The sequence below is a fragment of the Carettochelys insculpta genome, chromosome 2, assembly GCF_033958435.1.
Source record: "Carettochelys insculpta isolate YL-2023 chromosome 2, ASM3395843v1, whole genome shotgun sequence".
NCBI classification, from domain to species: domain Eukaryota; kingdom Metazoa; phylum Chordata; order Testudines; family Carettochelyidae; genus Carettochelys; species Carettochelys insculpta.
In genome coordinates this window covers 79,501,326-79,517,012 of record NC_134138.1, presented here as the reverse complement: position 1 = coordinate 79,517,012, position 15,687 = coordinate 79,501,326, and the positions used below count along the sequence as shown (strand labels likewise).

The window sequence follows — 15,687 nt, the reverse complement described above, 5'->3', positions numbered from 1 at the left end:
TTTAAACGTGGTTGGACACAGTTACCATAGAACCCTGCTGCCACAAGCCAGGGTGTCTCTGCACACCAGCTGCCCAGAGACATGGAGGACTGCTCTTTTGAAAGAGTGGCCTGTGGATCGTCTACATGTTTCCTTTTGAAAGACACTTTCAAAAGGAAGTGCTCTTATTATTATGGGATTGGAGGAGCACTTTCGAAAATGGCACCGTGTTCTCTTGATTTCAGATCAAAAGAGCGCATTTTATGTGTAGATACTCTGCGAACACTTTCAGAAGAGGAATGGATTTTTCGAATGTATTTGCAACTGTAGACGCAGCCGGAGCGATTACTGCAACGACCTAATAAAATATACCATATGGTGTCATTAGAAGATGATTGCAGGGTAGGAGCTCTGCTATTGTACGCTTTCATAAGCAAATATGTTTCTCAAAAGTATCATTAAACTTTTGTGTTTTAGAAGGAGATATTAACAATCCTACTTACATTCTCTTGGCATACTACATGATATACCATTCAAGGTGGTTAAACAACGTAGAGGCTAGGTCTACACTAGCCTACATTTCTTCAAAAGGGGCATGGTAATCAGCCAGAGTGTGGAATAGCAATGAGCTGCTGCGATACATATGCAGCACCTCATTAGGCTAATCCTCACCGTGGGCACTTTGAAGTTAGCAACTTCAAAGTGTGAGCCAGCCGTGTGACTGCGGGCACTTTGAAGTAGCTGCACAACTTTGAAGTGCCCTTACTCCCACAAATTTGGGATTAAGCTTGCTGGTGCTTTGAAGTTACTAATTTCAAAGTGCCCATGGCAAGAAGTAGCCTAAGGAGGTGCTGCATATGCAGCACAGCACCCCATTGGTTTTTCCCACTCCAGCTGATTACCAGGCCCCCTTCGAAGAAGGGAGCTAGTGCAGACAGACCCAGAGTGATGTGACAATCATAACGTGAACTGTGTTTTCATCTCTGCCAACCCTCCTATGATAGATAGCTAAAAGTGTTGCTTTACAAAATATGTGCAACTCAATAAGTGAAGCGTCTGCTGTTTGTTTAGAAATGATTAGAAAATAGCATTTCCATTAGACAATTGTTTTATTTAGCTTTTGAATTTGTTTTATTCCAAATTAAGATTAAAAGGCCATTTTTTAGAACAGGCTATGAAACAAAATGATACAAATTGCCTTTGGAATGCAAAATGTTTAGCTTTTGGGCCTTTACATTTTTAATATACTGAATTTTGAAAAGAAATTTTTTTTTAGAAAAAAGTGTGACATTTGTTTAAATTGGTACAAGTATGCAAAAATCAGCTTATCAATGGGCATTTTAGACTGAAAACAATTTTTATTAAGACTTTGGCTAGCTCTATTGCAGATGGCAATTTTGAAGAGTGAAATAGCATATTCTGCTCTCAGGTACACTGTGAAGAGAATACTTGTATTAATATTCAAGGGGAAAGTGATCAAAAAGGTTCTTATTGTTTGTAAATCTGCACAGCTGTAAAGGGAAACATCAAACCCCTGTAGACTCTGATGGTTCTGATTTAGTGTTCAGGTGTGGTGGTGATGATTGAGCATAGATAGTATAAATACACAGGTAGGCAGACAGTATTGCAAACTCTAATATTTAAAAGAAAAACAAAACAATGAGTCACAGCCCCAAAATAAATGGCTTTGTTTAAAAAAATGTGTTTTTATTTGCTGTGTAATTTTGAATCCTAGGGCAATGGTTCTCAACCTGAGGTCTGTGGAAGGTATTACGTGGGCCTGTGGAAAAAGAAAGTATATAAAATTATCATGGAAAATAAGTTTAAAATAGATTGCATAGTTACAATCAATTATTATTTTTAAATTAAGTATCTTCCAATAATGTTATTAATAACTTTCCAAAATCTGTGTTGCAGTTTCCTTTTTGAGCGTATACAAGCAGCTAGAATTTGTTTTGATGGGGGTCTGTGAACTCTTTGGGGGGGCTGACTGGAGGTTCGCAAATGGTTGGGGGTGTATGATTTGGGGTCTCCACTACTGAAAAGGATGGGAACCACTGCTCTAGGTACACACTGGGGGCAGATTTTCAAGCTGTTTTCTTCAACTAGCAAGGCTGAAAACTTCTTCAGTGAATGCTGAGAGTCTTACCTAATCCCAGGCTTTCAGAAGCCGGGGTTTTGAGAAAGGCCTCACAGATCACAAGACCCCAAATTGTGACAGCAGCTGACAACTCCCTTTTGCAAATCCTCTCACTCTTGCCTGCTGAAACAAAGGTCCTCCAGTTGCACCTTTGGGCTATTCATCTTCTCCTCGCCACGCAACCCCAGGACACAGACTGAATAGTGGGGGAAAAGGGTGGGATGAGCTGGAAGCTCTTTATAGGGCCTAAGGTCATCAGCGGTGGAGTGACTGTTCCAGCACAGACAGGAAGGTGAGATACGAAGGAACGAAGGGGTCGCTCTCCTGCCTCCCCACTCCCTCGTATTGGAGCCCCGTGCTGTGTGAGAGGTGGGAGCCCGCAAACCCTGCCCCTGCCCCCTCCTTGGAGCTTTTCCATAGCTGCTGGGACTGGAGGGAGGCCGCAGCTCAGCCACTCCCTTCCTTGCTGGGGCCGAGCGCAGGCGGGGGCAGTGCAGGCTCCCGCGCCCAAGTCGGGGAGCAGCACGCGCTCGGCCCCGCTGGTCAGACGGCCAGCACGTGCTCACAGCCTGGCCCTCCGCCGCCTGGCCGGGGTTGAGTGAGGTCACTAGGCCAGGGGGCGGTGCCCCGCGGCTCGGGTGTCCGCCGCGCGCCAGGGCTCATCTATAAATAGCGCCACTTCCCAGCGCGCGCTGTGCGGGGAGCGCTCGGAGCTGGGGCAGCCCGGCTCTGTAGGTAAGAGCAGGCGCAGCGGGGAGTGCGGCTGGGGGCGCCCGGTGGCGGGCACACGCCGCCAGGGTAGGCTCGGGCGCGTTAAGCGGGGCTCCCAAAGGCAGCTGGGGGGTGCTCGTTGGAAGTCCGCTGTCTTGCAAATCCTCCAGACGTGCAGGTGCTTTCTGGCCTCCTGTCTGTAAGGTCCCTTGGGGCCCTGCCACCGGCGCCCCTCCAAAGCCAGAGGACTGAAATCAGCGGGGCTCCAGCCGGCTTAGAACTTAGCCCAGAGATCGGAAGGGCCCCAGCATAGATGTTGCATGAGGTTGCTCTGCAGCTGGGTCTGAAGGTCACTTTGCACCAGAGATCATTATTGACAACCTCTGTTTTTTTCCCGTTTCTCTCCAATAGATTGATCTGTGTCCGTCTGCTGGCTTTTGTCCCTGGCAGTGCGTTTTGCTATGGCGTCAGTGCCTTCAGCTAGCTGCCTCTTAGCCAAGAATCAGTACTACAGAAGTAAGGGCATTTTATAAACATCTTTGAGCAAAACCTGGTGTCGGTGTCACCTTTCTTAGGAATTTCGTCTTGCATAGGCTCCATGGAAATTCTCCATCTCTTTGCATGGGAAACATCTCAGAACTGATGCTGATTATGAAGAGGTTTCAGCACCATGTTGTGCATTGTTTCAGTCACTTCTGAGCAGTTTGGAGGTCTGAGGGTAGTTCTGTTGATTTTGTTTTTTATTGTGTTTGTGTGGGGGAATTGTAAGTTTCACGTATTTCTGTGACGTTTTCCTCTCAAAAGTAAGGTTGCCAACCCTCCATGATTGGTCTGGAGTCTCCCAGATTTGGCATCAAGCTCCTAGTGAACATTGAAAGCAATTTTGGAGATGTTGATAGGATATTTTTGGAAAAAAATATTATCCTGTTGCCGGGTGGGGGGAAGCTGCAGTCAGAGTTGGTAATCCTCCTCACAAGGAGCGTATAACTTCCATTTGACAGTCATAAGCATCAAAAGAAAATATGTGTAACCCACTGGCGAGTGTGTTGCTTATCTCCCTCCTTGCTGATCCATAGTGGATATGATTTTTTACATTAGGTCAAGTGGTAGCAACGCTTGCTCTTAAATCTGCTTCCTGGTGGATCAGCCAAGATGGCAGCCATTGCATAAAATCTTATGGCTAAAGCACAAGAGTAGAAATCAAATGATTTGGCTTTTGTTTCTGGTCCAGACTTTCTGTGTGGGCTCGGAAGGGTCACTATGGCTACGCCAACACGAGAGCCCTATTTCAAAATAAGATACGCAAAATTAATTTTGCAATAGCACTTAGCTATTTTGAAATAGCATTTCTGACCCATGGCACTATTTCAGAATAGTGCCATTGGAGCCCAGTGTGTCCTGTTTCGAAGTAGGCCTTATTCTTCAGGGAATGAGGTTTGCTGCAATTGAAACAGTGCACCCGTTATTTCCAATTTATTTTGAAATAGCGTGTGCATCATTTAGACAATGCCGAAGGTATTTCAAAATAGCTGCTGCTTTTTCAAGATAATGTGGCCATGTAGACATATGCTTAATATGTCTGAGTCTGTTTTCTCATTTGTAAAATGGGGAAGTGCTTCTTGCCTGCCTCTCACATCTAGTTGAGACTAAATGCATTGATGCTTTGAGATCTTTGGATGACTTGCTATAATGTAAAGCCATGGTCAGCAACCTCTCCAAGGCAAAATGCCAAAATTTGACTTTTTGACCTCTTTGTATGGGCCGAGTGCTGGTGATACTTTTTAAAGTCACTAATAGTCCTACTTACAACAGCTTCGTTAATGAGTAAAGATGCAGAGTTTTACTATTTGCAGGGGTCTACCTACAAGAGCAAAGAGATCTGTCACCTAAGTCTGAAGTACTCATTGATATCACTGATACTCCCTCAGCATAAGGACAGCTCAGTTCTTGCTGAAAGATGCAATGCTGCCAAGCCAGGACCATGTTGTTATAGTTCCCAGGGACTTCAGTCTGGCATTTAGGGCCAACTATGGTGCAGAGGGGCTGGTGGGGGCTCCAGCTCTGGCCCCAGCCCTGCACTGTGGCAGGGGCTTCAGTCCCAGGTCCCAGATTTGGAGTCACTTGAGCAAACCCCCTGAAAATAAACAAAACCACAAAAAATCTGCCAAAAAAATTGGGAAAAAGAAATCCCTGCAGTCCGCTGCACACATACATAAACCTGACTCTTATTGTCACAGTTCCGGAGATAAATGCTTTTTTGAGTCATTCTTTTAACGTTTGTTGGCACTACACTCCTCACGGTGGCAGAAGCTCTGGTGGGGGCTCTGGCCGCAGCCCTGCAACACTGCAGGGACTCTGGCCCCTGCTCCACCCTGTTGTGGGGACTCCAGCCCCTACCCTGTGCTGTTGCAGGGGCTCCAGACCCTGCTCCACACTGTGGCTGAGGCTCTAGATCTAGCCCTGTGGTAGGGGCTCCAACCCTGGCCTTTCATGCTGCAGTGGGGACCTCCACGGCAGGGGCTCTGGCCTGGGCGCCGTGCCCCAGCCCTGTGGTAGAAGCCTCCATGGAAGGGGCTCTGGACCGCAGCCCCATGATGTAGCAGGGGCTTCTGTGGCAGGGGTGCGCTGCAGAGGATGCCTCTGTGACCGGGGTTCTAACCCCAGCCCTGTGCTGTGGGCTTGAGTCCATGCCACAGCGAGAGCCTACGCGGCAGGGTCTCCAGCCTGGCCTCATCCTCTGACCCTTTCCTGTGCTGCAGGGGGAGGAGGGGTAGGGCTGAGCTCCTGCCAGGTGCCAGCTAAAAACGGCTCATGTGCCAGGAATGGCATGCGTACCAGGGGTTGCTGACCTCAGTGTAAAGCATTGTTGGTATTAATTTGTTACGAAAGCATAAGGAGAAAATATTTTGAGTATAATATGTCCTGTTTCTTATGTGCAGTGTTTTTGTAACTCTACTGGTCTCAAGATATAACAGAGACAACATGAGTGACATAATATATTTTATTGGACAAGCTTTTGTTGGTGAGAAAGATGCTTTTGAACTTACACAGAAGTTTTGTTCAGGTTTTTGGAAGCTTGACGCTGAACAGCAGAAGTTGATCCGGTAAAAGATATTACCTCAACCATTTTTTCTCTCCCATTTGTCAGACATTAATATCTTAGAAGTGAATCTCTTGTACTAATGCCTGATCCTCAGGTACATCTTGTGCACTTCCATTTAGCTTCAGTGAAAGTTACACAATCAGGTTCCTTACTGGAAGAGGTCCGCTGAGGTGTAGAAAGTAGTAGTAGCAGCGATTGAACTCAACTCAGGGTTAGATAAACATCCGTCAGGGATTATCTAGATGGTGCTGGGTCCTGCTGAGAGGGCAAGGGACTGGACTCAATGACCTCTTGAGGTCCCTTCCAGTTCTAATATTCTGTGATTCTATAATGCCTAAAGCAGTTATCTCGCCTTCATGCAATGTACTCCCCAAAGGAGTATAAAATATTGGACATTTGAGCTACGTCTACACTGGTATGCTACATCGAAATAGCTTATTTCGATGTAGCGACATCGAAATAAGCTATTTCGATGAATAGCATCTACACATCCTCCAGGGCTGGTGCTGTCGACGTTCAATGTCAACGTTGGGCAGTACTACATTGAAGTAGGCGCTGCAGGGGAGCGTCTACACACCAAAGCGGCCCACATCGAAATAAGGGTGCCAGGAACAGCTGCAGACAGGGTCACAGGGCAGACTAGCACTTCTGGGGCAACAGCAAGCCACTCCCTTAAAGGGCCCCTCCCAGACACACTCAGCCTGCACAGCACGCGGTCTGCAGAGCCACAAGCACGCACACCCCGTGGAAGCAGCATGGACCCCCAGCAGCAGCAGCAGCCAGAGGCTCATACACCTGCCCCTGGAGGAGCAGTGGTTGCCCTGCTCAGTGCCATGCAGGAGGGAGCTGACCATCTTTTACTTCAGGAAGATGAGCTGTCCTCGGGGGATGAGGAAGCAGCCCTAGACCTTGCTGCCCTCCCAGCCCCCCCCACCCCCGCCGCACACGCCGCCAGCTGTGGAGATACCCCACGAGCACGGACTGGTGGGAGCGGCTGGTGCTTGGCGAGTGGGACAATGACCGCTGGCTCCGGAACTGCAGAATGAGCCGGCAGACATTCCTGGAGCTCTGCCAGTGGCTCACCCCTGCCTTACAGCACCAGGACACCCCCAAGTGTCGTGTCCTCACCGTAGAGAAATGGGTCGGCATTGCTGTCTGGAAGCTGGCCACTCCAGACAGCTACCGATCTGTAGGGCAGCAGTTCGGCGTGCGCAAGGCCAGCATCGCGGCTGTCCTCATGGAGGTAAGAGGACCCATGGGGGGCGGGGGGAGCCCGGGGGAGAGCCCAGGGGGGAGCCCTGGGTGGGAGCCCCGGGTGGAGAGCCAGACACACCCTGCACCCCCCTCACTGGTGCTCTCTCATGTCCTTCCCCTGCAGGTCGTTCGTGCAATCAATGCCCTGCTCCTCCACAGGCTTGTGCGGCTTGGGGACCCGGATGCTGCCATCGTGGGGTTTGCCAGCCTGGGCTTCCCAAATTGCTTTGGGGCTCTGGATGGGATCGATATCCCCATCTGTGCTCCGGAGCACAGCGGAGGACGCTTCCTCAATAGGAAAAGATACCATTCCATGGTCCTCCAGGCCTTGGTGGACAGCCGGGGCCGCCTCTTGGACATTTATGTTGGCTGGCCTGGCAGCACCCATGACGCCCGGGTGTTCAGAAATTCGGGCCTGTGCTGCCGGCTGGAGGCGGGGATCTACATCCCCCAGCGGGAGATCCCTGTGGGGGACACCACGATGCCCCTCTGCATCATCACAGACGCAGCGTACCCCCTCCGGCCCTAGCTCATGCACCCTTACATGGGCCATGTCACAGCCAGCCAGGAGCAGTTCAACACGCGCTTGAACCATGCACGCCAGGTGGTGGAGCGCACATTTGGCCGCCTCAAAGGGCGCTGGAGGTGTCTTCTCACCTGCCTGGATGCAGGCCTCACCAACATCCCCCAGGTTGTGGGCGCGTGCAGCACACTCCACAACCTGGTGGAGAGCAAGGGAGAGGCCTTCTTCCAGGGCTGGGCTGTGGAGGTTGGCAGGGCCGACGTCCAGCCACCTGCTGCCCCCAGTCACCAGGTCGACCCTGAGGGGATCTGGGTCCGGGAGGCCCTGCAGGCCCATTTTGACCAGGCTGCGGGGTGAACGCTGGCAGGGCCAGCTGCGGGTGAGCCACCCACTGCACCCCCTCATCCTCCACAACACTCCCTGCCCCCACGCCCACACCACAGAGAACCCGAGAGCACCACCCCCCCACACTTCTGTACAATAAAAACATGGAATTTTTTTAAACAAAACTCTGCAACCCTTTGTATTATTAATATGAAAACAGAAGAAGAAGGGGGGAACTATGTACATGGGGGGGCAGGTACAAAACGGGTAGAACAAAAACTATTTACACAAACATGGGGGGAATGAGTCCAAAGGAGGGGGTCTTGGGGGGCAACGTCCTCAGCCACACACCCCTATTGTCCTGTGCCTGGTGTTGGGGGGCGCGACCCACATCTCGGCCGGAGGCCTGGTTGAGGCTGCGTGGGGGCCGGGAGAACCGGCAGATACGGCTGGGTGGTGTCTGGAGGCCCATGGTCGCCCTCGGTGGCAGGCCTCAGGACGGCCGATGGTGGAGGGACGGCAGGTGGAGCGGCGGGTGGAGCGGTGGGCGGAGCGGCGGGCGGAGTGGCAAGGGGGCCAAGTGCCACGCGATGGCATCGAAGGTGCGCATGAAGGCCCCCCAAGCCTCCTGGCACCAGTCCAGCGCTCACTCCTGGAGGTGGAGCTGCTGCTCCTCCACCTGCAGGCGCTGCTCGGACACGTCCAGCTGACACTGGAGGGTGGCGAGCAGCTGGGGGTCCGTGGACGCCCGCAGATGGCCCTGCCGCTGTCGGGCTTGTCCTGGGACTGGTTGGTGCTCCGCCGAGGGGATGGCCTGGGGGGGTGGCCCCAGTGGGCTCTCCGGGACCACAGACGGCGTGCCGGTGCTCTCCGGGCCCTCCGATGGTGCAGCTGCAGAACAGAGCGGGGCAGAAGAGTGGAGACAGCCGTTAGTCTGGGCCCTGACCCGTGGCCCTTGTCCCCCCACCCCTCTGCTGCTGGTTCCCCATCCCCGTCCCCCAGAGATGCTGCTGCTGATGATGATGGGTGTCCAACCCCCCCCCCGGGGGGACCCTAGGTTCCGCTCCCCTCATCCCCAGGGATGGGGCATGGCACTGTCCTGCTGGGGGGCAGGGGCTGATGGAGTCTTCTGAGGGACATGCCACTGCTGTCCTTGGGGCCATGGTCATCTGGGTGTGTGGAGGGCCCTGGTCATGTCTCTTGTCCCTGCCCCTTAACCCTGGGGGTGTGCACCAGGGGGGTACATACCTGACACTCCACTCCCACGGTCGGGGGACAGCCATCAAGCGGATGCCCTGCTGGAGCTGCGGGAGGGGAGGGTGATCTGGAGCCCCCCATCATTGGAGGCCCCCTCCTCCTCCTCCTCCGGCATCCCAGGGGTCGGCTCCTGGGGGGGCTTCTGGGGTGCAGGGCTGGCCTCTGGGCGGACTCCATCTCCGGGGCCTGCTGGGGCTCATTGGCCGATGTGTCAAGGGTGGCCGGGGGGGAGGAAGTTTACTGGGGGCCCAGGATTTCCCTGAGCTCCCTGTAAAAGGGGCAAGTGGTGGGGGCGGCCCCAGATCGGCTGGCCGTGTCCCGGGCCCGGGTGTAACCCTGCTGCAGCTCCTTCACCTTACTCCTGAGGTGGTCAGGAGTGCGGGCAGGGTGACCCCAGGCAGCCAGGCCCTCGGCCAGCCGAGCGAACGCAGCCGCGTTCTGCTTCTTGCTCCCCATTACCTGGAGCACCTCCTCCTCGCCCCAGAGCCCCAGCAGGTCCCGGATCTCGGCCTCCATCCAGGAGGGGCCCCGCTGCCTCCTCCCCCGCTGGCTGGCAGGATGGGAGCCCTGGGTGCCCTTGCGGGGGTGCCCTGTGGGCACTTGGGGGGCTGGCTGGCTGCCATGGGGTGCAGGGTACTGGCTTGAGGCTGCAGCGGGACGTGCAGGCTGGGCACGTTGCAGTGCTGCTGCCTGCATGAGCTCTCAGCTTCCTGCACGGGAAATAAGGGGGCAGGGAGCTTCAAGGGGCTGCTGCACATGGTGACCATAGAGCTCAGGGCTGGAGAGAGCGTCTCTCAAGCCCTCAGCTGATGGCTGCCATGGAGGACCCCGCTATTTCGATGTTGCGGGACGCGGATCGTCTACATATACCCTACTTCGATGTTCAATGTCGAAGTAGGGCGCTATTCCCATCTCCTCATGAGGATAGCGACTTCGACGTCTCGCCGCCTTACGTCGATTTCAACTTCAAAATAACACTCACCACGTGTAGACACGGCGGGCGCTATTTCGAATTTGGCACTGCTACTTCAAAATACCTGGCTAGTGTAGACGCGGCTTTAGTGTCTTTTAAGTAAACCTACACAGTTTGGGCATCTGTAAAGTCTTGAAAAGAATCTTTATTGTGGGATTAATGTATGTTCTGTAATTTGACACCATTGTTTATTTTTCTACATGCAGCTCGACTGAACTCCGAATCCAGTGTTTCATCAGGAACTTCATCCTTCTGGTGTGATCCTGTGAATTTCTCAGACCAGGAGAAAGCCAATCATGGTATTGCCTTTTTCTTTCAAACACATTTTTCCCCCACTCTCGTTTTTGGCATTTTTGATTAAATGGCAAGCACTGTTATTATGTTTCCTATGGTAGGTTTACCAGAACTATTTGATAAATGCTGGTGGATAAAAAACTTTTTTCACTCTGAACCATCTTCTCCAAATGTGACTGGAAAAACGTTATCAACTAGCAGGTAAGACTTCTTTCTTGAGTGACAGAGATAATTTACTTATATTTCTTTTTTAGTGAGGATAACATGATATACCTTTCTTTCCCCAGCTTCCTAATCCTGCTTTAGAGATATAATATGGTGTATGTTGATGTAAATGAAACGTAGTGGAAATGCAAGGTCACAGCTAGATGCCAGTGGAAATTTCCAGTCATTTCTTCTTAGTAAAGTTAGTCAGATCAGACAGAAGTTCACAGTAAGCAGGGAAGAGTGACCTTAACTTTTTTGTTTGCTTGAAGTGATAAAGCAATGTTTTGTTCATTGGTATGTTGGTAAGATTACCTTGGTTACCTGGAAAGGCTTAGAATATTTACTGATAAAAATGTTAGCTAAAGTCCAAAGAGCACAATACAATAAATACAATGTTAAAATTTGTTCAACTCAGTAAATTTAATACAGGTTGTACCTCCCTGTTCGGCGCCCTCGGGACCTGAGCAGTCTCAGAGGAGGGATTTTGCCAGACCAGGGGAGGTCAATGCCATCTGGTCTCCTCTCTTGGCTGCTAGCCCCAGTCACTTCTGTGACATGAACTGTAGCTCCCTGGTCTGGGATGCTGGCCTCCAGGTCCCAGCCAAGCCACAGGTGCCAGCTTCCCTGCCCCCAGCTGCAGTTTTCTCATCTTGACAACCAGGGCTCCATCGCTCCTCAGCTGTGTTCCTGGCTGGCTCTCTAGCCCCAGTTATCTGGCCAGCTGACCAAAACCAGCGTCTTGCTGGCTACCTGGCTGTGGCTTCTTCCCACTGGCTACCTGGCCCGGCAGTTCCCTGGCTGACTTCCCACCGGCTCCCAAGTTCCAGAGCTTTCCAGCACCACAGCTCCCATGCTGGATCCCTGGTCGTGTTGTTCTCTGCTCAGCTTCCCAGCCCCACTGATCCCCAGCTAGCTCCCCAGCCACCAGGGCCCCACTGTTTACTGCTGGCATTCCAGCCACTGGGGCCTCCTGGCTTCTTCTTCCCAGTTTCCCTCTTCCTCCTCCAGTGGGGGCTCTAGCAGGGTCTTTGCTCTGGCCCCGTCCCCACACACCTATGGGTGGTTTTGACCCCCCGCCTTCTCTCCCATGCTGCAGCATTGTGGCAGGGGCTCCAGCTCTAGCCCAGGCCAGGTTGCCAGTCACTGCTCTGGTCCAGCCCCAGTCCTGGGTCTCTCTGGTCCTGCAACATCCATGCTCAGACCAGATCACGGTTGTTGCCAGACAAGAAAGTACCAGATTTAAAAGCTTGAACCTCTACAGATTTTGAAGATACAAAAGGTAAAAACTTAAGGTTGGCCATTCCCCTGGATCAGTTACACTTTTAAATCACAAACAGCATAAGCTTGGTTACAAAGATGTACATTTCCTTTTCACTATAACATTTAACAGTTGATTTTTTAATACATTTTTCATAACTTTGTTTATACTAGATATTATCCTGTTAATAACTTTTCTTTATTTGTTTACAGTGTTGCAAGCTGACTTTATCTGCAGTGATATCCTGTGTATAGTGTCATTTTTCTAAAGCCCAGGTTCTTCCAGATGGCTGCATTCAGTTGCTTGAAGAAAATATAACGCCAGAAGCTTCACTTCTGTGAGAGAAAGTAGAATTTCATAATGATTTGTCAGTAGCTTAGCTTGTTTTGCTTAAGGCAGGCATAATGTCTACCTACCCTCTCTGCTACTGAATTGTTAATATTTGAGAAATGTCTTTTAAATATTTAAAATGGAAATTGAATGAACTTGGGCCAGGTCTACGCTTGGCCAAAAAGTCGATTTAAGATATACAGTTCCAGGTATGACAATTGTGTAGCTGGAGTCGACGTATTGTAGATCGATTTTTCTGGCTGTCCCTACAGTGGGAGGTCGACCTCCCTTACTCCTCATTACAGTGAGGAGTACCAGGGTTGATGGTGGAACCCTGATAGTTTGATGTAGTGCATTCTCACTAAGTGCGCTAAATCAAATCTCGGAAGATTGACCCTGAACAAGTCTTATACTTCCGGTAAGTGTAGATGTACCCCTAATATCCTAACATTAGCTCAGATCACTGGAATAAATGATAGTAAAATACAAGGTCATAACATAAAGTGGCAAGTGATTAAGTATATTTTAGTTCTGTAAGTTGAAAAGCTTCTGTGGACTATTAGTGTTCAATTTTTTCAAGGGTGCTGTGACTTAAAACAAAAAAGTTTGTTTCTGAAATGTCTATTCAGTATTATTTTTCCATGTTTGTTTTACAATATCAAAATGATGACATCAAGTGGATATAAACTAGTTTTAGATGAACAGATTCCCGATGCGTAACAGAGAGGGAGCTGTGCTAGTCTATATACTGTCAAAACAAGAAAGCAGTCAAGTAGCACTTTAAAGACTAACAAATAACTTATTAGGTGAGCTTTCATTTAATTCATGTGGCACATCTCTCCCAAATCCAGGTGTAGCAGTTATATACTGTTAAGAAGGAAGGTTACAAGAAATTAAAAGCTGTATTTGTGGCACAGTTCTTAGTTTGCCCCCTTCATATGGATTTTGCTCTTAAATACAGGGGTGTAATTTTCATTCACATGTATATATTTGAGGACAGAACCTGAGGACTTGGTAACAGTCTAACTTTTGTGGATTTTGAGCTTTTGATCTGCAGTGATATTTCACATTTTTAGGCTACTCTTACGTGCTCTATTCTGGGTTAAAGAGACTCTTGTTTTATATTAATTGCTCTCTGCAAACTAACCTTAGTGTGTTTGAACTCTTTGACAGTTCCAACTCCTTTAAATAATCACCTTGTCCATTAAATATATTTTACACTAATCATGGTTTACATTCTGAACAGTTCCCAGGCTGCTTAAACAAAACATTAAGATGTTCACTTAACTCAGTGATTAATTACATCCCCTCGGATGTGAAGTGGGATAGTTTAATAGTGTACAGTTATATAACACCTGTTATGTTTTGTGAGGCTAATGATTGAAAATGCTTGAGTTATTGCAAATATTTGGCTGGAGCATTTCATTTCCATATATTTGAGGACTATTCCTCTAAGCAACTGTAACATATCAAGTCTATTCAGGTCATTTACTGAATTTATCTGCTACATTTTCATTTACTGAATTTATCGGCTACATTTGTAAGCACTTCACGCATTCAGTAACAATGTATCCTATTAAAGAAAACATAAAAACTTTATCATAGTATACAAATAGTGCTGTAGATGTCCATTGTACTTCATTATTTTCTGAAGTAGTTCCACCCTCAGACATTTTATAAAACTAGGCTGAGATAGTATACGTGGCGTAGGTGAGAACAAGGATGAAGACAACAGTTAGAAGAAATACTGCTCTGGAACTCATTACAAGAAATGTAAAAAAAATAATCTTTTTACTTGTTTAAAATAATTGCATCAATTGATGTAAGCATTTTTTTAAATATATGTTATAAGCTACTCTATTTTTATACTAAATTTTTGTATTAATAAAGTTTTTTAAATTGAGGTATAAAACATTTCTTTAATTTAGAAGGATGATCACTGTTGCGTGTGAATTTGTGGTAAAAATTACAAAAAGACAATGAATGGTAATCGTGGAAGTCATTTTTCAAAATAATCTTTGAAACCATCATAACAGGAATGTGAGAGGAAAGGAGGAGTTCAGATTAGGAAAGAGAAACTAGGATGAAAAATTGCTTTAATGTCTCAGTGAAAAGATAGTAAGAAACTTAGACTTTTAACAGGTTTTGAAATTGGTGTACTAATATGTCTCTCCCCCCTCCCCCCAAAAAAAAATGTGTGCAGGAGTAGGAAGAGGAAGTTTGAGGAGATGCTTACAGTGGTGTGTTGCCCATCTGTCGCTGTTAGTAGGCAATAACTGCAGTGGCCAGAGATGGGACATTAGGGCTACGTCTACACGTGCACGCTACATCGAAGTAGCTAATTTCGAAGTAGCGACATCGAAATAGCCTATTTCGATGAATAGCATCTACACGTCCTCCAGGGCCGGCAACGTCGATGTTCAACTTCGACGTTGCGCAGCCCAACATTGAAATAGGCGCAGCGAGGGAACGTCTACACGCCCAAGTAGCACACATCGAAATAGGGATGCCAGGCACAGCTGCAGACAGGGTCACCGGGCGGACTAGCGCTTCCGGGGCAACAGCTAGCCGCTCCCTTAAAGGGCCCCTCCCAGACACACAGCCTGCACAGCACGCGGTCTGAGGAGCCATAGGCACACAGACCCCGGGCGCCGCAGTCATGGACCTCCAGCAGCAGCAGCAGCAGCCAGAGGTCCACCCAGCCCTCCCGGCAGGAGCAGGGCTTACCCTGCTCCGTGCCATGCGGGAGGCAGCTGAGCACCTCCTTGCCCCAGAGGAGGAGATGCCCCCAGGGCAGCAGGGCTCAACCCCTACCCCTGCAGCACCCCGCCCCCACCCCCGCCTCACACGCCAGCGGCTGTGGAGCTACCCCACCAGCACCGACTGGTGGGAGCGGCTGGTGCTTGGAGAGTGGGACGACGACCGCTGGCTCAGGAACTTCAGGATGAGCCGGCAGACATTTATGGAGCTGTGCCAGTGGCTCACCCCCGCACTCAGGCACCAGGACACCGCCATGCGGCGTGCCCTCACAGTGCAGAAACGGGTCAGCATCGCTGTCTGGAAGCTGGCCACTCCAGACAGCTACCGATCCGTGGGCCAACAGTTTGGTGTCGGCAAGGCCACCGTCGGGGCTGTCTTCATGGAGGTAAGCGAACCCACGGGGGGAGGGCAGGGCAGGGCAGGGGAGGGCAGGGCAGGGGAGGCGGGCCAGAGCAGGGGAGGGCAGGGCAGGGCAGGGGGGCCAGAGCAGGGCAGGGCAGGGGGGCCAGGGCAGGGGAGGGCAGGGCAGGGCAGAGCCACGCACACCCTGTTCACCCCTCATTAGTGCTGTCCC

The 15,687-nt window shown here is 50.1% G+C and overlaps 1 protein-coding gene across 2 annotated transcripts; it reads left to right on the top strand.

The window, feature by feature from the left end:
- The first annotated feature begins 2,806 nt into the window (after window positions 1-2,806).
- PPDPFL (pancreatic progenitor cell differentiation and proliferation factor like) lies at window positions 2,807-13,950 on the top strand. Of its 2 annotated transcripts, XM_074987192.1 has the most exons (5): window positions 2,807-2,854; window positions 3,242-3,346; window positions 10,471-10,563; window positions 10,660-10,759; window positions 12,236-13,950. In XM_074987192.1, exons 2-5 carry the CDS (start codon window positions 3,292-3,294, stop codon window positions 12,246-12,248), a joined length of 261 nt encoding a protein of 86 aa, XP_074843293.1. In that variant the 5' UTR covers window positions 2,807-2,854; window positions 3,242-3,291; the 3' UTR covers window positions 12,249-13,950. The 2 variants fall into 2 exon arrangements, with proteins under 2 accessions (XP_074843293.1, XP_074843292.1); XM_074987191.1 differs by lacking the exons at window positions 10,471-10,563; window positions 10,660-10,759; window positions 12,236-13,950 and adding an exon at window positions 7,312-8,192 and having other exon boundaries at window positions 2,823-2,854; window positions 3,242-7,176.
- The last annotated feature ends 1,737 nt before the right edge of the window (window positions 13,951-15,687 follow it).